Raw genomic sequence first — 24792 nt, 5'->3', positions numbered from 1 at the left:
TTCGAGACCGGGCGGAAACATGTTTTGTGTTTCTAACTCTAAATGTAAAAGGTTATGTTCTTACCTGTTTTAAATGAATTAGTCAGCAGTGAAACAAAAACAAAGCTCTGTCTTTGTGTTTTCATTTTATTCCCTTTGACCAGTTTCTATGTTCAGCCTCACATCACAGAGGCTGCATAAACATTACACAGAATCCCGGTCTTCCGCGTGACAGGCGGACATACTGTCCACTATACTAACAAGGAGGCTATAACACCAGGTGAGTCACGTGATCATACACCTTTACTCTCAGAACTCTTTGCAGCTTTAGTATTTGATTTCATCATGTCGTGTATTCATAAATATACTAACTCCTGAAATACAACTGAAGCTAAAAATCACAATCACAAGTTATGAGTAAACATAATTGAGGAACCATGACAAAGTTGTATCAGCAAGCCCCAACAAATAACCTGTGTACTGACATATGGAGTTGGGAGTGTGACTCACATCATCATTTTTCACCACACCCTGCAGGAAGCCTACATAAAGATGAAGAAAGGGTTTGGCAATATCAAGGAGCTATACGAGACCAGAGATCACTTCCTTCAACAGCAGAGAGGACTTTATTCTCTTTTTAATTCATTTTACTTTGAGTTGTCCTCAATCTGACCATGGAAGGAAGATTCAATGACAGAGGACACAATTTGTCAGTATGTCCACGTGTGTCTTGGTACACAGCTACCAACATGTAGCTATGTGGCTATGCTAACTAGCGCTAGCACTTTTCCATGATAAATAAAAATCCTCCACTAGATCTTCAAATCTGCAGACGTGGGGAGTCAAACCGACCTTTGTGTTTATTAAGACAGCCTACAACTAGCATGCCTCCCTCCTAAGCTCCTTGTTAGCACACATGTGTGCAGGGAATGAAAAACGGAGGAGGGGTTGAGTTGTATTTTATACAGTCTATGGGCTGAACAAGCTCCGAGCTCTGACTTCCTGTTACAGACCGGATGGCGTTGTGACGTATGAAAAACACTGAAAACTGAAACGGCTGGTTTCAGCACACATTTACAGAAAGGTGGAGAAATCAGAACAGGGGCAGAATGGAGTCTTTTCATTCTCAGGGGGGTTTGTAGACAGGGACACATATTTCAGGGAGAGAACCATTAAAAAGTCCATTTTGCATGATATGTCACCTTTAATGTCGGAATGGACGCTTTAACTGCCGCCAACAAATAACTAAATTCTGCATGAAAATCTTGTTTAAAGGTCCTAATATCCTTCATGATGTCCATTGTGGAGGGATTTTCCATGTTTTTGGAGTTATCGGTGTCACCTGCCTCTGCAAGGCTTGTAGTGCCCTCTTCTTCAGAGTTAGCTTCGGACACTAAGAAGCCCCCCAATCGATTTACACTTGTCCCTAGTAATTTCCCTCAGCATATTTACTTATGGCACACATGCACTATCGAGATGACGCACTTAAACAGTGAATGTGGTTGTTTCAGTAATATTAATTTCAATATTAGCAACAGAGCAGGACGAGCCACGACTGTTCAGCACGTCGCCATAACCGGAAGTCTTTGTTAGCCTTCTCATTGTGACATGAATCAGTCATGTCATCATTAATACACATAGACCAAACTGGTTTCATTAAAGGGAGGCATTTCTCAGAAAACACTGGGAGACTATTACACTTAAAAACTTCTTACAATACAGCTCCAACCCAAACAGCAATCCATTCAACCTAGCAACACTGGGTGCAGACAAGGCATTTAAAGGGTGGACTGGTCCTTCCTCTTCACCTCCCTTAACCACTGGGGACATTCCGACCATACTTCACTGATTGGATCAAAACAATGTTCAACTCACCCATAGCATCTGTTATAACCACTTGACTCATTTCAAAATCATTTCAACTACAAAGACGTACTTGACAAGGATGACCATTATCTGCACTTCTTTTTGCACTTTTCATTGAACTTCTGGTTGAATATTTTACACATGCTTATGAAATAATTGATGTTCACATTGAAAAAAAACTTTAAAAATGTTGCCAACAGGCTAGGAACCCCCAAAACATCCAAAAAATCCAAATATATAAAAAATATTTTGATTAAGTTTATTAAATCTACTTTAAGACACATAACACTCTAAACTGGCATCATAATGCGTACTATAGGCAGATAGACAGATACGTACGTGTATAGATAATCGAAAGTGTGATACCTTACAAATGATGTGTATGTAATATGTATTTTTTATGGTAATTTAACCTCATCTTAAGTACAGGTATTCAGAAATATACTAACTCCTGAAATAAAACTGAAGCTAAAAATCACAATCACAAGTTATGAGTAAACATAATTGAGGAACCATGACAAAGTTGTATCAGCAAGCCCCAACAAACAACCTTTGTGTTGAGATATGAAGTTGGGAGTGTGACTCACATCATCATTTTTCACCACACCCTGCAGGAAGCCTACATAAAGATGAAGAAAGGGTTTGGCTTTATCAAGGAGCTATACGAGACCAGAGATCACTTCCTTCAACAGCAGAGAGGACTTTATTCTCTTTTTAATTCATTTTACTTTGAGTTATCCTCAATCTGACCATGGAAGGAAGATTCAATGACAGAGGACACAGTGAACACTATGTCAGTGGACGTCACCTGAAGCTTGATCAACTGAAAGTTGTAGTTCGAGGTGGAAACAAGTACCTCCCAAAAGAAAACATCCCAGACTACCCTCAGCCTGAGTTTCTTGCGTCTCATCTGAAACACGACACTGACTTGCGAGGATTAAAGGGCATCAGGAAGATGGAAGGCTTCAGGAACCCTAAAGAGGGCTCTCTGCTGTGGTGGAATCTGGTTGTGGGTCCGGAGGAGATCGAAACAGCTGAAAGAAGGCTCTTGGAGACCACATACCCGTATAGGACCCAGGAGCAGATCCAAAACCAGGAGAGATTTCTGGAGCAATTTGCCACCTCCCAGGTCTTCAAGAGCAGCTCCATGTTTGGGTCAAACCGCTTCACTTTCCCCGTGAAGGAGCTACTGGAAGCTTACAGAGAGCAGGTATCCCGCATCTATCTATCTATCTATCTATCTATGTATCTATGTATCTATCTATCTATCTATCTATCTATCTATCTATCTATCTATCTATCTATCTATCTATCTATCTATCTATCTATCTATCTATCAGAAAACTCAAATATTATAACTAATATTTTAGGATTTATCAGTGTGTGTGTGTGTGTGTGTGTGTGTGTGTGTGTGTGTGTGTGTGTGTGTGTGTGTCGGTGGCCATTCTCAGTTACTCTCTGATGATGGGGCTTAGAAGGGTGATTTATGGAAATATAAAAGAATGATACAAAAATATGAAAGTAATAGAATATACCCCTAATAATAACTACAATTGTTATCATCGTCATCAGAAGGAACTTCTTGACGCTTGTATAGTAATGTGTTTAGCATCCCGAATGCCAGGAGGACGACTAATGCCAGATAATGTCTCCTCCCGAAGGCTGCTGGACACGTCCTTTATATACGTTTAAGTGACGTCAACATAACATACACACATACTTCTCTCAACATCTGGTTTACATTGGTACTGGACTCCAGCTCTGTTGATATAAGGGTGTTGAGTATCACTGTCAATCACATTTATAGAGGTGGGACTCCCATCTTACCAATTCCTGGAGCCATTCTAAACAACATAGACTTTACCTTATATGGTTACATGTGAGATTCTTCATAGTAAAGACAAATGCTTGTTTGGGAATGGTAAGGAGAGTTACAGTTACACTGATGAATTGATTTCCTGTGGACAGACTCATCAAATAAAACCTCTGTTATCGTCTCCAGTTCTGCTCTGGAGCCGAGCCCATCATGCGAGTGTTGAAGACCATCCTCTACAAACAGGAAGTGGTGTACGTGGTGCTGGTCCACAGCCCGGCCAATCAGGAGCAGTACTCACAATATCCACTGCTGTCTGATAACCAAAACCCCATCTGCTCTTATGAAGACGGCTGCTTCCTGTGGAGGTCTGAGGCCATGTGTGAGACTCACAGGTGAGACCTGACCCAGTTGACCTGAAGAGCTGACCTATGACCTGCCCCAAATGCCTCCACTATGTGCTTAATTGCAATATCTGTTTTATGTGAAAAATTCAGTGTTTTAACTTTATTGAAGAGTGTTTGTCCAAAGTGGGAGACCAGACCCCCTGAGGTTCACCATGGGGGGTCATGGCAACGTTAAAGGAACCCTGCATAAAAGACAATTTGGGTTTATTTGGTTACCATTATCTTTTAAATGTATTTCCTAGTATTAGTGTTTGTTTGGAATATGAGTGCACTCTCCCTGAAACATGTGCAGAAACACATTCACACATAACCAAGAGGGATTTTCTTTGTTACTGTATTTACAGTCCACAAACATTACTCTCGGTGCTGTGCCCCAGATATTAACAAAGACTGAACTATTACGCTCACAACACAACATACAGCCTTTTGATCCAGCAGCAAAAATAAGGAAGTACAGATTTACAGCTCACCAGTCTTCGATGTACTGGGCACGGGACCTAATTAACTAAGATCCTGTCCTATACTGTGAGTGTGCCCTGAGTTTTAGATCATTAATGGAGTGATCCTGTCATGTTTCATTCATAAACAGATAGTTTGGAAAGTCTTGATCTTTTCTGCTGGGCTGATTAAACATCAGTCTGTGCATCTCAGGGCACAATGGAAGGAGAGAAGTTCAGTTTATGTGAGAAGAAAGGCTGAGATCAGTAAACAGTAATCGCCCCCCTGCAGCCACACTTGGCTCAAAGGGAATCAGAGCAGATCCTCTAATTGGTTTCCTTCATGTCACGCCATAAACACAGCTATGAGTAAGGACTCAATCCAACCTCTTTGTGCCTCACTTAGACTGTGTTCTGTTTAACCAGCAGTAAAGCAGTCTGACACCTTGATTCTCTACCCCATGCTCTAAAGATCATGTACCACTCAGTAACCTGTAGACCAAGTCTCTTTCTTTTCTGTTATATAACTCCCTCCAAGTGTCAGGCCAGCTCTGAGCTCATTAACAGCTGAAACAAATGCAGAAACTTTGGTACTGAGGTTGAGTTGTTCTTTCTGTCTGTGTGTTTGTCAGATTTGAGTTGGTCCAGAGTGATGATGAGAAGAAGATGCAAGCTGTGGGGGCTGGAAATTATCCTCAGTTCTATGTCTGGGACAACGTTGCCATTGCCCTGCATGTGGGTGATAAGGTACCTTCAACTGAATGTTAATCCATCATGATTAAAGTTTCACTTCATCTCTGTTTGTTACAGCAGCCCTGAAGATCAAATACGAAACAACATTTAGAAAACATGATGTTTCACAAATCAAAACAACACCTCAGGGACAGGTCCTGGTCTATTCTCCAGGTAAATCAGGAATGACCTGAAGAAGAGAAACATGTGAATCATGAGTAAGAAAAAGAGGCTGAGGAGTTAAAAAGAGGACTGGAGGATGAAATGTGATGATACTTTAATTTACAAACATAAAAACTGTTGTTTGACGTCCTCAGTGATGAACCATGTTAGCTGTTGGTGTACGCAGCAGGCTGAGTATGTGCTTCAATCAACGATATGAGGTTATATAAGCTGTAACCAGCTTTGAAGATGAAATGATTCAGATTTGATTTCTGTGAAACTGTAGCTCCTGCATTATACCATTCAGAGTTAGCATGTAGCATGTGGCAAACACTGTTGTCCTGTCCATTGCTCAGAGAGTCTGCTCTTCATCTCTGTCCCTTTCTTTCAGGTGCTGAAATTTGACGTGAACCGTCTGAGAGAAAACCTGACGTTCTGTGAGAGGGCAACTGTTGCAATCGTTGAGAATGCACGTTTTCAAGACTTCACAGCAGCAGAAAAAGAAGTGGCAAAGTTATGGCCCGGCTACCCACCTCTAATGAAAGATGGAGAGATAAAGAAGGAGAGTCCTCAGGAATACCAGTACACTGCAGAGGGGCTCAAAACTCCTTCTGAATACTTCTGCAAAAAGGAGGAAGAAGAATTTAAGATAGAGTAATGTCTAGAATAATTCTTTTTGGGGTTACGGTGGAAACATTAGTCATCACCAGCTTTATGAATATGCTACTAAAAGTTACATATCTGCTAAGAGGGAAAGAGGGATATAATTCAGAAGTGTAACTATATCTGCTAACAGTTACCAAAGGGAAATAATATACTGTATGTGTAAACGGTGTAATCATCACTAATAATCAGAGTGTTTAATGGGTGTAAACTGTATAATGTTACAGTGTTTTGTCTACATTGAAAATTCTCTGAACTTTATCAGTCTTTGAATAACATTTGTTGTGATTTGTTGCGATACAAATAAAGATTGATTGATTAACACACATTAAACAGAGCAGGACTGTTTACTGCTCACATGCAAACCTGTTGAGGTGCCAAGCAACAACTTACTAAAACTGCAGTTCCTCCAGGGTGTACTTGAGGCTGGAAGCACCAGAAACCACATACACACCCATTCAAAGAGCTTTAGATAAACATGTTTACCGCCTGTTTCAAAAAACACTTTTCTCTCCTTTCTCTTTCCTCACACACACTACGGTGGGGGGGGCCTCAGTGACATCATGACTTTATCTTAACATTCTCCATCTTTAAACTACTAGCCCACTACCTGAGCTAACAGCCCCCCGGTTCGTACCTGTCAAAACTACTTCATTAAACTATCATAAAACTGGTTTGTCAACATCACTTGGGGCCTATAAGTACTGTAAAAGTGAGCCACACTAATGTTTGATGGTTTGTACTTGTTGACAAAGTCGTGAGAAAAAGCCACAATAAATGCTGATAACAGTGTTGTTGTTTACCGCTGATGCTGTGACCCGTCACTCACTCAAAACCTTAAGAAACGGGGTTCTCTTAATTCTACCAAAAGGGGGGAAAAAACGCCCCAAAAATCTCCATAGTGGTCAGGAATATATTACATCCGTAGTGATAAGAACTACCATAGAGAATGAATGGGGAAAGTTAAGGAAGTTAAGCTATATTATGAGGGGGACCCACGTGAAAGGTCCCCGGTTCGAGACCGGGCGGAAACATGTTTTGTGTTTCTTCCTCTAAATGTAAAAGGTTATGTTCTTACCTGTTTTAAATTAATTAGTCAGCAGTGAAACAAAAACAAAGCTCTGTCTTTGTGTTTTCATTTTATTCCCTTTGACCAGTTTCTATGTTCAGCCTCACATCACAGAGGCTGCTACTTTTTCTAGGCTGCATAAACATTACACAGAATCCCGGTCTTCCACGTGACAGGCGGACATACTATCCACTATACTAACAAGGAGGCTATAACACCAGGTGAGTCACGTGATCATACACCTTTACTCTCAGAACTCTTTGCAGCTTTAGTATTTGATTTCATCATGTCGTGTATTCATAAATATACTAACTCCTGAAATACAACTGAAGCTAAAAATCACAATCACAAGTTATGAGTAAACATAATTGAGGAACCATGACAAAGTTGTATCAGCAAGCCCCAACAAATAACCTGTGTGTTGACATATGGAGTTTGGAGTGTGACTCACATCATCATTTATTACCACACCCTGCAGGAAGCCTACATAAAGATGAAGAAAGGGTTTGGCAATATCAAGGAGCTATACGAGACTAGAGATCACTTCCTTCAACAGCAGAGAGGACTTTATTCTCTTTTTAATTCATTTTACTTTGAGTTGTCCTCAATCTGACCATGCAAGAAAGATTCAATGACAGAGGACACCGTGAACAGTATGTCAGTGGACGTCACCTGAAGCTTGATCAACTGAAAGTTGTAGTTCGAGGTGGAAACAGGTACCTCTCAAAAGAAAACATCCCAGACTACCCTCAGCCTGAGTTTCTTGCGTCTCATCTGAAACACGACACTGACTTGCAAGGATCTAAACAACAACAACCAGGATTGAGAAACCTGTCACTCAAAATGTTAAGAAACTGGGTCTCTATGGAAACAGCGCCAAATCTCACCTGTGGTCAAAAATGTATTACACCCGTAGTGATAATAACTACCATAGAGAATGAATGGGAAAAGTTAAGGAAGTTAAGCTTTACTATTGTGCTGATTAATCTGACTGTTATAGAGTAATATCAGCAACTGATTGATTTTTTAAATCACTGTGAGAACAAAACAAACAAGAACAGCATTAAATGTAGAGATTGAATTGGAAAGTTAAGGAAAAATAAAAAACAACAAGATGAAATAATATACTAAGGCTGCAAAGGGATATGAGAGGAGAGGCGTATTATCACGTGACTCACCTGGCTTCACCACCTTCCTCGTTAGTATAGTGGACAGTATCTCCGCCTGTCACGCGGAAGACCGGGGTTCGATTCCCCGACGGGGAGTTCTTTTTCTATAGAATCTGATTTAACCACAACAGATAGATATCAGGATCCAGACTCTGAGAGATTAACAAGATGGAAACTAGTCAAACTCATTATGTAGATTTGAAGAGTAATTTAAATGTTATTCAGGGTTTAATGACAGTACACCTCATAAATATTGTGCTACTTAAAAATAATTATTCATAATGTACTTTAATCATCATTATTTTTCTCTTTTAACTTTTTTTTATTGAGTTTTCCATAGACTTAATCATGATGAATTTTTCTTGAAGCATACATTGCTGGTAAACACATACAAAAATAACCCAAATTAAGAACCGCTGCTGCTGCAGTATTTAAGGTTGCCATTCTCCTTCCACGCCTCACCCTACTCAGGTAGAAACTGGGTCTCTTTCTTTACATCTGTCAAAGGGGGGAACAGCGCCAAATCTCACCTGTGGTCAAAAATATATTACATCCGTAGTGATAAGAACTATCATAGAGAATAAATGGGAAAAGTTAAGGAAGTTAAGCTTTACTATGAGGGGGACCCGCGCAAGCGGGAGGTCCTCGGTTCGAAACCTGGCAGAAACATGTTTTGTGACTGGGTCCATTACTGAAGCTTCTCTAAAGTGAGGAATACCTGTCTGAAGTGTTTTTGTGTTTGCTTGTTGTTTCAGGTCAAGAACTGAACGACGTGACGTCAGAGAGTGTGTCACCAGTTTCCGTAGTGTAGTGGTTATCACGTTCGCCTCACGGTCCCCGGTTCGAAACCGGGCGGAAACACATTTTGTGTTTTTCACTCTGACTGTGACAGAGTTATCTCCTGCTGCCTTTGGCCTCACAGACAAACAGACAATACAAAATGTTTAGACATAAACAGAAAGAGAGTTTAAACATTAGTTAAAATATGTATTAATAAGTGTAGAAACTGAAAACAGAACCTGATGAAATAAAAGAAGAAGGTTGTAAAGAGTTCTGAATGCGTGCTATCTTGTCTTTTAAATTCGAGCTGTATTCTTGATTGTTAGTCAGTGAGAGTGAAGCTGTGCGATCACGTGACTAATCTTCCGTGGTCACCTTCCTCGTTAGTATAGTGGACAGTATCTCCGCCTGTCACGCGGAAGACCGGGGTTCGATTCCCCGACGGGGAGTTCTTTTTCTATAGAATCTGATTTAACCACAACAGATAGATATCAGGATCCAGACTCTGAGAGATTAACAAGATGGAAACTAGTCAAGCTCATTATGCAGATTTGAAGATACATTTAAATGTTATTCAGGGTTTAATGACAGTACACCTCATAAATATTGTGCTACTTAAAAATAATTATTCATAACGTACTTTAATCATCATTATTTTTCTCTTTTAACTTTTTTTTATTGAGTTTTCCATAGACTTAATCATGATGAATTTTTCTTGAAGCATACATTGCTGGTAAACACATACAAAAATAACCCAAATTAAGAACCGCTGCTGCTGCAGTATTTAAGGTTGCCATTCCCCTTCCACGCCTCACCCTATCCCACCCCAGCCCTCCCTTCAAACCCACATCCCAGATTTACAATGTTACAATGTCATTTAGCAGACGTTTTTATCCAAAGCGACGATTTTACATAATATGTAAGTAAGCAAAAGGGGAAATAAGATAATTCATTAGTAAAAATATAAATAAATAAGTAAATACACACACAAAAATGAATAGTAATCAAGAAATTGGAAAAGGAAGAGAAAAAAATAGTTATAATAATAATAATAAATAAATAAAAAATAGTGGCATCCATTCTTCTACTCTGCTATTGTTCATTTCTTATTCAGAGGGACTTGTAGGCTGTCATAGTATTTTAAAAAGGGAGTCCAAGTCTTACTAAAATTGTGTAAGGAACCATTTAAGGTATATTTTATTTTTTCAAGTTTAAGAAAATACATGGTGTCTGTAATCCATCTGGTGAAGCTGGATGGTGATTGTGTTTTCCAGGAAAGAAGTAAAAGACGCCGGGCTATTAAGGAGGTGAACACTATTATTTCATGAGCATTTCCTTTAAGTAAATAGATCTCATGGCTATATCCAAATACAGTGCACATGGGATTTGGAGTGATATCAATTTGAAACATCTTGGTATATGCACCAAAAATGCCTGACCAGAATGTTTTAAGTATCGGACAGGACCAGAACATGTCCATATGGTCTGCAGGTTGGCCACGACATCGAGGACATGAGGGGTCTGTATTAGGGAAAATGGTCGCCAGCCTTGCCCTGGTCAAGTGTACCCTCAGCACAACCTTGAGCTGTATCAGACGGTGTCTAGCACAGGGGGAGGAGGTATTTATTAATTTAAGCACAGCCTCCCGTTGTTTAGCTGTCAGTTCTTTACCGAGATCAGTTTCCCAAACATCATTATTGTTATTCTAGACACCACGACATATCACTCATGTGAGTTAAACCTACTTAGCATAGACCTGATTGTGGTTCTGAATTAACACTCAGGTAGAAACTGGGTCTCTTTACATCTGTCAAAGGGGGAAACAGCGCCAAATCTCACCTGTGGTCAAAAATATATTACATCCGTAGTGATAAGAACTACCATAGAGAATAAATGGGAAAAGTTAAGGAAGTTAAGCTTTACTATGAGGGGGACCCGCGCGGAAGACCGGGGTTCGATTCCCCGACGGGGAGTTCTTTTTCTAGGAAATCTGATTTAACCACAACAGATAGATATCAGGATCCAGACTCTAAGAGATTAACAAGGATATGGAAACTGGTCAAGAGGATTATGTAGATTTGAAGTGTATTTTAAATGTTATTCAGGGTTTAATGACAGTAGACCTCATAAATATTGTGCTACTTAAAAATAATTATTTCTAATGGACTTTTATATCATTATTGTTATTCTAGACACCACGACATATCACTCATGTGAGTTAAACCTACTTGGCATAGACCTGATTGTGGTTCTTAATGAACACTCAGGTAGAAACTGGGTCTCTTTAATCTGTCAAAGGGGGAAACAGCGCCAAATCTCACCTGTGGTCAAAAATATATTACATCCGTAGTGATAAGAACTACCATAGAGAATGAATGGGAAAAGTTAAGGAAGTTAAGCTTTACTATGAGGGGGACCCGCGCGGGGGCGCGGGAGGTCCTCGGTTCGAAACCTGGCAGAAACATGTTTTGTGACTGGGTCCATTACTGAAGCTTCTCTAAAGTGAGGAATACCTGTCTGAAGTGTTTTTGTGTTTGCTTGTTGTTTCAGGTCAAGAACTCAATGACGTGACGTCAGAGTGTGTGTCACCAGTTTCCGTAGTATAGTGGTTATCACGTTCGCCTCACGGTCCCCGGTTCGAAACCGGGCGGAAACATGTTTTGTGTTTTTCACTCTGACTGTGACAGAGTTATCCCTGCTGCCTTTGGCTTCACAGACAAACAGACAATACAAAATGTTTAGACATGAACAGAAAGAGAGTATAAACATTAGTTAAAATATTTATTAATAAGTGTAGAAACTGAAAACAGAACCTGATGAAATAAAAGAAGAAGGTTGTAAAGAGTTCTGAATGCGTGCTATCTTGTCTTTTAAATTCGAGCTGTATTCTTGATTGTTAGTCAGTGAGAGTGAAGCTGTGTGATCACGTGACTGATCTTCCGTGGTCACCTTCCTCGTTAGTATAGTGGACAGTATCTCCGCCTGTCACGCGGAAGACCGGGGTTCGATTCCCCGACGGGGAGTTCCTTTTCTATGGAATCTGATTTAACCACAACAGATAGATATCAGGATCCAGACTCTGAGAGATTAACAAGATGGAAACTAGTCAAACTCATTATGTAGATTTGAAGAGTAATTTAAATGTTATTCAGGGTTTAATGACAGTACACCTCATAAATATTGTGCTACTTAAAAATAATTATTCATAATGTACTTTAATCATCATTATTTTTCTCTTTTAACTTTTTTTTATTGAGTTTTCCATAGACTTAATCATGATGAATTTTTTTTGCAGCATACATTGCTGGTAAACACATGCAAAAAAAAACCCAAATTAAGAACCACTGCTGCTGCAGTATTTAAGGTTGCCATTTCCCTTCCACGCCTCACCCTATCCCACCCCAGCCCTCCCTTCAAACCCACATCCCAGATTTACAATGTTACAATGTCATTTAGCAGACGCTTTTATCCAAAGCGACGATTTTACATAATATGTAAGTAAGCAAAAGGGGAAATAAGATAATTCATTAGTAAAAATATAAATAAATAAGTAAATACACACACAAAAATGAATAGTAATCAAGAAATTGGAAAAGGAAGAGAAAAAAAATAGTTATAATAATAATAATAAATAAATAAAAAATAGTGGCATCCATTCTTCTACTCTGCTATTGTTCATTTCTTATTCAGAGGGACTTGTAGGCTGTCATAGTATTTTAAAAAGGGAGTCCAAGTCTTACTAAAATTGTGTAAGGAACCATTTAAGGTATATTTTATTTTTTCAAGTTTAAGAAAATACATGGTGTCTGTAATCCATCTGGTGAAGCTGGATGGTGATTGTGTTTTCCAGGAAAGAAGTATAAGACGCCGGGCTATTAAGGAGGTGAACACTATTATTTCATGAGCATTTCCTTTAAGTAAATAGATCTCATGGCTATATCCAAATACAGTGCACATGGGATTTGGAGTGATATCAATTTGAAACATCTTGGTATATGCACCAAAAATGCCTGACCAGAATGTTTTAAGTATCGGACAGGACCAGAACATGTCCATATGGTCTGCAGGTTGGCCTCGACATCGAGGACATGAGGGGTCTGTATTAGGGAAAATGGTCGCCAGCCTTGCCCTGGTCAAGTGTACCCTCAGCACAACCTCGAGCTGTATCAGACGGTGTCTAGCACAGGGGGAGGATGTATTTATTCATTTAAGCACAGCCTCCCGTTGTTTAGCTGTCAGTTCTTTACCGAGATCAGTTTCCCAAACATCATAATTGTTATTCTAGACACCAGGACATATCACTCATGTGAGTTAAACCTACTTAGCATAGACCTGATTGTGGTTCTGAATTAACACTCAGGTAGAAACTGGGTCTCTTTACATCTGTCAAAGGGGGAAACAGCGCCAAATCTCACCTGTGGTCAAAAATATATTACATCCGTAGTGATAAGAACTACCATAGAGAATGAATGGGAAAAGTTAAGGAAGTTAAGCTTTACTATGAGGGGGACCCGCGCGCGCGGGAGGTCCTCGGTTCGAAACCGGGCAGAAACATGTTTTGTGACTGGGTCCATTACTGAAGCTTCTCTAAAGTGAGGAATACCTGTCTGAGGTGTTTTTGTGTTTGCTTGTTTCAGGTCAAGAACTGAATGACGTGACGTCAGAGAGTGTGTCACCAGTTTCCGTAGTATAGTGGTTATCACGTTCGCCTCACGGTCCCCGGTTCGAAACCGGGCAGAAACACGTTCTGTGTTTTTCACTCTGACTGTGACAGAGTTATCTCCTGCTGCCTTTGGCTTCACAGACAAACAGACAATACAAAATGTTTAGACAAAAACAGAAAGAGAGTTTAAACATTAGTTAAAATATTTATTAATAAGTGTAGAAACTGAAAACAGAACTTGATGAAATAAAAGAAGAAGGTTGTAAAGAGTTCTGAATGCGTGCTATCTTGTCTTTTAAATTCGATCTGTATTCTTGATTGTTAGTCAGTGAGAGTGAAGCTGTGTGATCACGTGACTGATCATATGGTCTCACCTTCCTCGTTAGTATAGTGGACAGTATCTCCGCCTGTCACGCGGAAGACCCGGTTCGATTCCCCGACGGGGAGTTCTTTTTCTACAGAATCTGATTTAACCACAACAGATAGATATCAGGATCCAGACTCTGAGAGATTAACAAGATGGAAACTAGTCAAACTCATTATGTAGATTTGAAGAGTAATTTAAATGTTATTCAGGGTTTAATGACAGTACACCTCATAAATATTGTGCTACTTAAAAATAATTATTCATAATGTACTTTAATCATCATTATTTTTCTCTTTTAACTTTTTTTTATTGAGTTTTCCATAGACTTAATCATGATGAATTTTTCTTGAAGCATACATTGCTGGTAAACACATACAAAAATAACCCAAATTAAGAACCGCTGCTGCTGCAGTATTTAAGGTTGCCATTCTCCTTCCACGCCTCACCCTTCTCAGGTAGAAACTGGGTCTCTTTCTTTACATCTGTCAAAGGGGGAAACAGCGCCAAATCTCACCTGTGGTCAAAAATATATTACATCCGTAGTGATAAGAACTACCATAGAGAATGAATGGGAAAAGTTAAGGAAGTTAAGCTTTACTGTGAGGGGGACCCGCGCGCGCGGGAGGTCCTCGGTTCGAAACCTGGCAGAAACATGTTTTGTGACTGGGTCCATTACTGACGCTTCTCTAAAGTGAGGAATACCAGTCTGAGGTGTTTTTGTGTTTGCTTGTTGTTTCAGGTCAAGAACTCAATGACGTGACGTCAGAGAGTGTGTGTCACCAGTTTCCGTAGTGTAGTGGTTATCACGTTCGCCTCACGGTCCCCGGTTCGAAACCGGGCGGAAACACATTTTGTGTTTTTCACTCTGACTGTGACAGAGTTATCTCCTGCTGCCTTTGGCCTCACAGACAAACAGACAATACAAAATGTTTAGACATAAACAGAAAGAGAGTTTAAACATTAGTTAAAATATTTATTAATAAGTGTAGAAACTGAAAACAGAACCTGATGAAATAAAAGAAGAAGGTTGTAAAGAGTTCTGAATGCGTGCTATCTTGTCTTTTAAATTCGAGCTGTATTCTTGATTGTTAGTCAGTGAGAGTAAAGCTGTCTGATCACGTGACTGATCTTCCGTGGTCACCTTCCTCGTTAGTATAGTGGACAGTATCTCCGCCTGTCACGCGGAAGACCGGGGTTCGATTCCCCGACGGGGAGTTCTTTTTCTACAGAATCTGATTTAACCACAACAGACAGATATCAGGATCCAGACTCTGAGAGATTAACAAGATGGAAACTAGTCAAACTCATTATGTAGATTTGAAGAGTAATTTAAATGTTATTCAGGGTTTAATGACAGTACACCTCATAAATATTGTGCTACTTAAAAATAATTATTCATAATGTACTTTAATCATCATTATTTTTCTCTTAACTTTTTTTTATTGAGTTTTCCATAGACTTAATCATGATGAATTTTTCTTGAAGCATACATTGCTGGTAAACACATACAAAAATAACCCAAATTAAGAACCGCTGCTGCTGCAGTATTTAAGGTTGCCATTCCCCTTCCACGCCTCACCCTATCCCACCCCAGCCCTCCCTTCAAACCCACATCCCAGATTTACAATGTTACAATGTCATTTAGCAGACGCTTTTATCCAAAGCGACGATTTTACATAATATGTAAGTAAGCAAAAGGGGAAATAAGATAATTCATTAGTAAAAATATAAATAAATAAGTAAACACACACACAAAAATGAATAGTAATCAAGAAATTGGAAAAGGAAGAGAAAAAAATAGTTATAATAATAATAATAAATAAATAAAAAATAGTGGCATCCATTCTTCTACTCTGCTATTGTTCATTTCTTATTCAGAGGGACTTGTAGGCTGTCATAATATTTTAAAAAGGGAGTCCAAGTCTTACTAAAATTGTGTAAGGAACCATTTAAGGTATATTTTATTTTTTCAAGTTTAAGAAAATACATGGTGTCTGTAATCCATCTGGTGAAGCTGGATGGTGATTGTGTTTTCCAGGAAAGAAGTATAAGACGCCGGGCTATTAAGGAGGTGAACACTATTATTTCATGAGCATTTCCTTTAAGTAAATAGATCTCATGGCTATATCCAAATACAGTGCACATGGGATTTGGAGTGATATCAATTTGAAACATCTTGGTATATGCACCAAAAATGCCTGACCAGAATGTTTTAAGTATCGGACAGGACCAGAACATGTCCATATGGTCTGCAGGTTGGCCACGACATCGAGGACATGAGGGGTCTGTATTAGGGAAAATGGTCGCCAGCCTTGCCCTGGTCAAGTGTACCCTCAGCACAACCTTGAGCTGTATCAGACGGTGTCTAGCACAGGGGGAGGAGGTATTTATTCATTTAAGCACAGCCTCCCGTTGTTTAGCTGTCAGTTCTTTACCGAGATCAGTTTCCCAAACATCATAATTGTTATTCTAGACACCAGGACATATCACTCATGTGAGTTAAACCTACTTAGCATAGACCTGATTGTGGTTCTGAATTAACACTCAGGTAGAAACTGGGTCTCTTTACATCTGTCAAAGGGGGAAACAGCGCCAAATCTCACCTGTGGTCAAAAATATATTACATCCGTAGTGATAAGAACTACCATAGAGAATGAATAGGAAAAGTTAAGGAAGTTAAGCTTTACTATGAGGGGGACCCGCGCGGAAGACCGGGGTTCGATTCCCCGACGGGGAGTTCTTTTTCTAGGAAATCTGATTTAACCACAACAGATAGATATCAGGATCCAGACTCTAAGAGATTAACAAGGATATGGAAACTGGTCAAGAGGATTATGTAGATTTGAAGTGTATTTTAAATGTTATTCAGGGTTTAATGACAGTAGACCTCATAAATATTGTGCTACTTAAAAATAATTATTTCTAATGGACTTTTATATCATTATTGTTATTCTAGACACTACGACATATCACTCATGTGAGTTAAACCTACTTGGCATAGACCTGATTGTGGTTCTTAATGAACACTCAGGTAGAAACTGGGTCTCTTTAATCTGTCAAAGGGGGAAACAGCGCCAAATCTCACCTGTGGTCAAAAATATATTACATCCGTAGTGATAAGAACTACCATAGAGAATGAATGGGAAAAGTTAAGGAAGTTAAGCTTTACTATGAGAGGGACCCGCGCGGGAGGTCCTCGGTTCGAAACCGGGCAGAAACATGTTTTGTGACTGGGTCCATTACTGACGCTTCTCTAAAGTGAGGAATACCTGTTTGAGGTGTTTTTGTGTTTGCTTGTTGTTTCAGGTCAAGAACTCAATGACGTGACGTCAGAGAGTGTGTCACCAGTTTCCGTAGTATAGTGGTTATCACGTTCGCCTCACGGTCCCCGGTTCGAAACCGGGCGGAAACACATTTTGTGTTTTTCACTCTGACTGTGACAGAGTTATCTCCTGCTGCCTTTGGCTTCACAGACAAACAGACAATACAAAATGTTTAGACAAAAACAGAAAGAGAGTTTAAAAATTAGTTAAAATATTTATTAATAAGTGTAGAAACTGAAAACAGAACTTGATGAAATAAAAGAAGAAGGTTGTAAAGACTTCTGAATGTGTGCTATCTTGTCTTTTAAATTCAATCTGTATTCCTGATTGTTAGTCAGTGAGAGTAAAGAGGTGTGATCACGTGACTGCTAACTTGTAGTCACCTTCCTCGTTAGTATAGTGGACAGTATCTCCGCCTGTCACGCGGAAGACCGGGGTTCGATTCCCCGACGGGGAGTTCTTTTTCTATGGAATCTGATTTAACCACAACAGATAGATATCAGGATCCAGACTCTGAGAGATTAACAAGAAGATGGACACTAACCCATTTTACGTGTGCTGATATTAATTTATCACAGTCAGATTAAACAGCACAATAGTAAAGTTTAACTTCCTTAACTTTTCCCATTCATTCTCTATGGTAGTTCTTATCACTACGGATGTAATATATTTTTGACCACAGGAGAGATTTGGCGCTGTTTCCCCCTTTAATGTAAAGTGACCCAATTCTTACCGTTTTGAGTGACAGGCTGCATCAGTAGCAGTTTATCAACATTAATCGTGTTTTTTTCTCACATCCTTCTTACGTTCAGCCTCTATGACATGAAGCAGGAAATAGAAACTGGCCAAACAGAATAAAAAGAAAACAAGAAAAATCTTTATTTTTGTTTCAACTCTGACTTATAAATGTAAAACCAGTGAGGAGATAACTCTGTCACAGTCAAGAGCAGACAACAAAAAACATGTTTCCGCCCGGTTTCGAACCGGGGACCTTTCGCGTGTGAGGCGAACGTGATAACCACTACACTACGGAAACTGGTGACACACATGCTGACATCATATCAACTAGTTCTTGACCTCAAACCACAAACAAACACAAAAACACCTCAAACAGGTATTCCTCACATTAGAGAAGCTTCAGTAATGGACCCAGTCACAAAACATGTTTCTGCCCGGTTTCGAACCGAAGACCTCCCGCGCGGGTCCCCCTCATAGTAAAGCTTAACTTCCTTAACTTTTCCCATTCATTCTCTATGGTAGTTCTTATCACTACGGATGTAATATAGTTTTCACCACAGGTGAGATTTGGCGCTGTTTCCCCCTTTGACAGATTAAAGAGACCCAGTTTCTACCTGAGTGTTCATTAAGAACCACAATCAGGTCTATGCCAAGTAGGTTTAACTCACATGAGTGATATGTCGTAGTGTCTAGAATAACAATAATGATATAAAAGTCCATTAGAAATAATTATATTTAGGTAGCACAATATTTATGAGGTCTACTGTCATTAAACCCTGAATAACATTTAAAATACACTTCAAATCTACATAATCCTCTTGACCAGTTTCCATATCCTTGTTAATCTCTCAGAGTCTGGATCCTGATATCTATCTGTTGTGGTCAAATCAGATTCTATGGAAAAAGAACTCCCCGTCGGGGAATCGAACCCCGGTCTTCCGCGTGACAGGCGGAGATACTGTCCACTATACTAACGAGGAAGGTGGTGATTAGTATTGAGTCACGTGTTTAAAAAGGTCTACAGCCTCAGTATGTTATTTCATCGTGTTCTGTTTTTTATTGTTCCTTAACTTTTCCCATTCATTCTCTATGGTAGTTCTTATCACTACGGATGTAATATATTTTTGACCACAGGAGAGATTTGGCGCTGTTTTCCCCTTTCACAGATGTAAAGAGACCCAGTCTCTCAATCCTGGGTGTTGTTGATTTAGAACCCTGAACTAGAATAACACATAAAAAAAAAAAAAAAAAAGTGACAGGTCAACATTTAATGTGCCTTTTCTCACATCCAGCCTCTGTGATGTGAGGCTGAACATAGAAACTAGTCAAAAAATGAAAACACAAAGACAGTGCTTTGTTTTTGTTTCACTGCTGACTAATTAATTTAAAACAGGTAAGAACATAACCTTTTACATTTAGAGGAAGAAACACAAAACATGTTTCCGCCCGGTCTCGAACCGGGGACCTTTCGCGTGTTAGGCGAACGTGATAACCACTACACTACGGAAACTGATGGTGCGGACTGTGACGTCATACATCTCAGTTCTTGACCTGAAACCGCAAACATGGTTAGAAACCACTTGACTTATGGTGCTAATCACATGCTACAACCGAAACTGATGTTAGATGGACTTAATCTGACAGATAAGAGATGTAACAATGAGCATAGTACAGATATTTCAAAGGAACAATCAGTTGGTTCCAATAGGATTTTTTTTCTGGAGATCTAAGATTGAGAACATAAACTGGAGCTGTCGAATTATCAGGAACACAGTTTTAACTCAAACACAAGCCGTCGTTCATTATTTATACGTGTTCTGTTTTTAAAGTTTATTTTCTATGTCTTATTCAAAGTTGAATGACAGTACAGCTCATAAATATTGTGCTACTTAAAAATAATTATTTCTAATGGACTTTTTATTCTAGACACTACGACATATCACTCATGTGAGTTAAACCTACTTGGCATAGACCTGATTGTGGTTCTTAATGAACACTCAGGTAGAAACTGGGTCTCTTTACATCTGTCAAAGGGGGAAACAGCGCCAAATCTCACCTGTGGTCAAAAATATATTACATCCGTAGTGATAAGAACTACCATAGAGAATGAATGGGAAAAGTTAAGGAAGTTAAGCTTTACTATGAGGGGGACCCGCGCGGGAGGTCCTCGGTTCGAAACCTGGCAGAAACATGTTTTGTGACTGGGTCCATTACTGACGCTTCTCTAAAGTGAGGAATACCTGTCTGAGGTGGTTTTGTGTTTGCTTGTTGTTTCAGGTCAAGAACTGGGTGGTATGACGTCACAATATGTGTCATCAGTTTCCGTAGTGTAGTGGTTATCACGTTCGCCTCACACGCGAAAGGTCCCCGGTTCGAAACCGGGCGGAAACATGTTTTGTGTTTTCTACTCTGACTGTGACAGAGTTATCTCCTCACTGGTTTTATGAGTATTAGTCAGAGTTCAAACTAAAATAAAGATTTTCTTGTTTTCTTTTTATTCTGTTTGGACAGTTTCTATTTCCTGCTTCTTTTCACAGAGTGATGTGAGAAAAAAACAAAGTTAATGTTGATAAACTGCTAATGATGCAGCCTGTCACTCAAAACGTTAAGAAACTGGGTCAATTCAATTCAATTCAATTTGCTTTATTGGCATTAACAAGGATATGTTGTTGCCAAAGAACATACAATGCATACACATACATTACATATATATTCATTAAATATTTTATATGCATTAATGAACGATGGTGTCACCCATACGGCATTTCTCAATGTCCTCACTTGAAGCGGTATGCTCATAAAACCTTCACCTGAAATCAAATATTATGGGATGCTGCGTCCCTCAGGCTGTGACAGGCAGACACATATTTAGCAGCCAGAGGAGCTGCTGACCCTTCCCCCAGGAGAACTGACAGTTTCACTTCTGGGGTTAATGTTGGGAAGTTTGTTACTATTTTAGTAATTTCCCTGTAGTGGGAATCTCTTAGTAAAAAGAACTTGCGCTCTTTCTGTGAAAGGGGGAAACAGCTCCACATCTCACATGTGGTCAAAGCTATATTACACCCGTAGTGATAAGAACTACCATAGAGAATGAATGGGAAAAGCTAAGGAAGTTAAGCTTTACTATTGTGCTGTGTAATCTGACTGTGAGAGAGTAATATCAGCACTCGTTTATTTTTTTAAATGACTGTGAGAACAAAACAAACAAAAAAACAGCTTTAAATGTATCTTCAAATCTTCATAATGAGCTTGACCAGTTTCCATCTTCTTGTTAATCTCTCAGAGTCTGGATCCTGATATCTATCTGTTGTGGTTAAATCAGATTCTGTAGAAAAAGAACTCCCCGTCGGGGAATCGAACCCCGGTCTTCCGCGTGACAGGCGGAGATACTGTCCACTATACTAACGAGGAAGGTGACAGATGGCGTAAGTTGTCCCTTAATACACCTGGGCTTTCGCTGACACTCAGGACTACAGTTTCAACTCAAACTCACTGTACGGCTCACATTCAGAACTCTTTAAAGCCTTATTTCATTACTTCCACATGCTCTGTTAGTTTCTACAGTGATTTATATATTCTAACTGAGTGGTGATGTGACTCTCTCATAATCAGAGTAAACAGCACAATAGTAAAGCTTAACTTCCTTAACTTTTCCCATTCATTCTCTATGGTAGTTCTTATCACTACGGATGTAATATATGTTTGACCACAGGGGAGATTTGGCGCTGTTTCCTCCTTTAAAGGTGACATATTCTGCTCTTTTTCATCAACATATATTGGTCTAAGAGGTCCCCAAAACATGTCTTTAAAGTTTATTGCTAAAAAAAACCACTTTGAAATCAGATTTTGGTCTGCCTGTAAACCCCTCTTTGTCAGTCCTGCTCAGAACAGGCTGTTTTCTGTGGCTGTGCCTTTAAATGAGAATGAGCCGCGTCCCCTCAGGAAGTGGGTGTGGCCTCGGCTCTCCAGCATGTTGATCTAATGTTTCATGTTGGCTGAATATACACGGCTGCTCACAGACCCGCGTTACTTCAACCCTCTGAATCTGATCCGGAATCTGATCCTGACGGAGAGGCGCCTGCAGCAGGACCTTTCTGAACCATTGGTCACAGATTTAGTGTTTCTTGTTGTTTTATTTGTCAGTATGTCGATGTGTGTCTTGGTACACAGCTACAGCTATGAACATGTAGCTATGTGGCTATGCTAACTAGCGCTAGCACTTATCCATGACAAATACAAATCATCCACTAGATCTTCAAATCTGCAGACGTGGGGAGTCAAACCGACCTTTGTGTTTATTAAGACAGCCTACAACTAGCATGCCTCCCTCCTAAGCTCCTTGTTAGCACACATGTGTGCAGGGAATGAAAAACGGAGGAGGGGTTGAGTTGTATTTTATACAGTCTACGGGCTGAACAAGCTCCGAGCTCTGACTTCCTGTTACAGACCGGATGGCGTTGTGACGTATGAAAAACACTGAAAACTGAAACGGCTGGTTTCAGCACACATTTACAGAAAGGTGGAGAAATCAGAACAGGGGCAGAATGGACTCTTTTACTTTTCAGGGGGTTTGTAGACAAGGACACAGATTTCAGGTAGAGAACCATTAAAAAGTCCATTTTGCATGATATGTCACCTTTAATGTAAAGAGACCCAGTTTCTGAACATTTTGAGTGACAGGTCCCAGCAGTTATATCATTACTATTATTGTGGCTTTTCTCACAATCATCTTATTCAAACCATTTATTTGAAGTTATGAGAAGTTGTGAGCTAACACGATGAGTATCTGGCTCCAGCCTCTTTGAAATGAGGCAGGAAATGGAATAAAAAGAAAACATGAAGGCACAGCTTTATTTTAGTTTGAACTCTGACTAATACTCATAAAACCAGTGAGGAGATAACTCTGTCACAGTCAAGAGTAGAAAACAAAAAACATGTTTCCGCCCGGTTTCGAACCGGGGACCTTTCGCGTGTGAGGCGAACGTGATAACCACTACACTACGGAAACTGATGAAGGATGGGACGGTGACGTCACACTATTTATATAAAAAAAGTACACGTGCAGAGGTAAGGAAATGAAACACGTAACCTTAATGTTTGAAAACATAATATCAAGTTACACTATCAGTAACCATACAAACAACACAGCAGCTGTGAGATTATCTTCAGCATTATAACAATGATAAAGGTGAGAGTGATGTTAATAGTTGTTGATGTTAGAGTCAGGCAGGTGGGTGGCAGCATGGGACAGGAAGAGTTAAAGTGAGAGACAGGCAAAGGGAGGAGAGAGAGGGAAAGACAGGATCCCAGTGTGTCAGTCTAAGCCTATAGCAGCATAACTAAGACCTGGTCCAAGCCTGATCCAGCTCTAACTATAAGCTTTATCAAAAAGGAAAGTTTGAAACCTACTCTTAAGTCTTAGTCTTAAAATCAATCAATCTTTATTTATAAAGCGCCAAATCCCAAAAAATGCTATCTCAAGATGCTTTTACAAACAGAGCAGATCTAGACCGTACTCTATGTTCTATTATTAACAAAGACCCAACATCAAGACCGGATCAGATCCAGTCCCCTCTTACAGACAGGACTCAGTCTGATCTCATCTTAATCCACCATGAGCAGAGCACTTTGCAGCATTTAGCAAGTTACAGTGGCAAGGACAAACTTCCTTTAACAGGCAGAAACCTCCAGCAGGACCAGACTCATGTTAGACACACATCTGCTGAGACCGTGTTGGAGAGAGGGATAGAGGGAGATGAAGAGAGAGAGAGAGATGATAGTGGGGAGACGGATAGTAGTAGTTGTAGCAGCTGGAGTCTGGACCACGTCCACAGCAGCAGAGATCCAGAGGAACCTACGAGACAAGGGAGCTCAGGGACTCCAGAAAGGTCTATGGTTAGTAACTTTAATGGGACAGGAAGAGTTAAAGTGAGAGACAGGCAGAGAGAGGAGAGAGAGGGAAAGACAGGATCCCAGTGTGTCAGTCTAAGCCTATAGCAGCATAACTAAGACCTGGTCCAAGCCTGATCCAGCTCTAACTATAAGCTTTATCAAAAGGAAAGTTTGAAGCCTACTCTTAAAAGTAGAGAGGGTGTCTGCCTCCCGGACCCTGACTGGTAGATGATTCCAAAGGAGAGGGGCCTGATAACTGAAGGCTCTACCTCCCATACTACTTTTAGAGACTTTAGGTACGAGGAGCAGGCCTGCATGTTCCAGAGGGGTAATAGGACACTATTAGCCATTTCATTATATTCTATTACAGAATCCACTGATTAAAACAAATTTCAAAGCTGTCAGTCTAAGCTAATCTAATCTCATATTAATATAAGGACATTTCAATCCTGATCAGATTTGCAGATGCCACAAAAGTCACACAAAGCTGTGTGAGCTCCCAGTAACCCTCCAGTGGTTCCATCCCAGCATCACCACAGTTACACCCACACACAGAGAGAGAGAGAAAGAGAGAGAAAGAGCGAGAGAGAGAGAGAGAGAGAGAGAGAGGGAGAGAGAGAGAGAGAGAGAGAGAGAGAGAGAGAGAGAGGGAGAGAGAGAGAGAGCAGAGAGAGACAGAGAGCGAGAGAGAGAGAGAGAGGAGAGAGAGAGAGATAGGAGGAGAGAGAGAGA

At 40.0% G+C, this 24792-nt stretch overlaps 1 protein-coding gene and 12 non-coding genes across 13 annotated transcripts; 8 read left to right on the top strand and 5 right to left on the bottom strand.

Annotated features, from left to right (window-relative positions):
• The first annotated feature begins 2512 nt into the window (after positions 1–2512).
• LOC117808737 lies at positions 2513–6385 on the top strand. Its single transcript, XM_034678410.1, has 4 exons — positions 2513–3055; positions 3848–4053; positions 5135–5249; positions 5788–6385. The coding sequence occupies exons 1-4, from the start codon at positions 2597–2599 to the stop codon at positions 6052–6054; spliced, it is 1047 nt and encodes a 348-aa protein (XP_034534301.1). The 5' UTR covers positions 2513–2596; the 3' UTR covers positions 6055–6385.
• Positions 6386–8321: 1936 nt separating this feature from the next.
• trnad-guc lies at positions 8322–8393 on the top strand. The gene has a single exon. It is a non-coding gene; the product is annotated as a tRNA-Asp (tRNA).
• A 1061-nt stretch (positions 8394–9454) lies between these two features.
• Positions 9455–9526, top strand: trnad-guc. Its single transcript has one exon. It is a non-coding gene; the product is annotated as a tRNA-Asp (tRNA).
• A 2502-nt stretch (positions 9527–12028) lies between these two features.
• Positions 12029–12100, top strand: trnad-guc. Its single transcript has one exon. It is a non-coding gene; the product is annotated as a tRNA-Asp (tRNA).
• Positions 12101–14116: 2016 nt separating this feature from the next.
• trnad-guc lies at positions 14117–14187 on the top strand. Its single transcript has one exon. It is a non-coding gene; the product is annotated as a tRNA-Asp (tRNA).
• A 1063-nt stretch (positions 14188–15250) lies between these two features.
• Positions 15251–15322, top strand: trnad-guc. The gene has a single exon. It is a non-coding gene; the product is annotated as a tRNA-Asp (tRNA).
• A 2493-nt stretch (positions 15323–17815) lies between these two features.
• Positions 17816–17887, top strand: trnad-guc. Its single transcript has one exon. It is a non-coding gene; the product is annotated as a tRNA-Asp (tRNA).
• A 506-nt stretch (positions 17888–18393) lies between these two features.
• trnav-cac lies at positions 18394–18466 on the bottom strand. Its single transcript has one exon. It is a non-coding gene; the product is annotated as a tRNA-Val (tRNA).
• A 610-nt stretch (positions 18467–19076) lies between these two features.
• On the bottom strand, positions 19077–19148 carry trnad-guc. Its single transcript has one exon. It is a non-coding gene; the product is annotated as a tRNA-Asp (tRNA).
• A 457-nt stretch (positions 19149–19605) lies between these two features.
• Positions 19606–19678, bottom strand: trnav-aac. Its single transcript has one exon. It is a non-coding gene; the product is annotated as a tRNA-Val (tRNA).
• Positions 19679–20486: 808 nt separating this feature from the next.
• trnav-cac lies at positions 20487–20559 on the top strand. Its single transcript has one exon. It is a non-coding gene; the product is annotated as a tRNA-Val (tRNA).
• Positions 20560–21507: 948 nt separating this feature from the next.
• On the bottom strand, positions 21508–21579 carry trnad-guc. Its single transcript has one exon. It is a non-coding gene; the product is annotated as a tRNA-Asp (tRNA).
• A 1524-nt stretch (positions 21580–23103) lies between these two features.
• Positions 23104–23176, bottom strand: trnav-cac. The gene has a single exon. It is a non-coding gene; the product is annotated as a tRNA-Val (tRNA).
• Between the last annotated feature and the right edge of the window lie 1616 nt (positions 23177–24792).

The sequence above is a fragment of the Notolabrus celidotus genome, unplaced genomic scaffold (assembly GCF_009762535.1).
Source record: "Notolabrus celidotus isolate fNotCel1 unplaced genomic scaffold, fNotCel1.pri scaffold_145_arrow_ctg1, whole genome shotgun sequence".
In the NCBI taxonomy this organism is placed as follows: Eukaryota; Metazoa; Chordata; class Actinopteri; order Labriformes; family Labridae; genus Notolabrus; species Notolabrus celidotus.
This window is presented reverse-complemented; position numbering and strand designations above follow the sequence as displayed.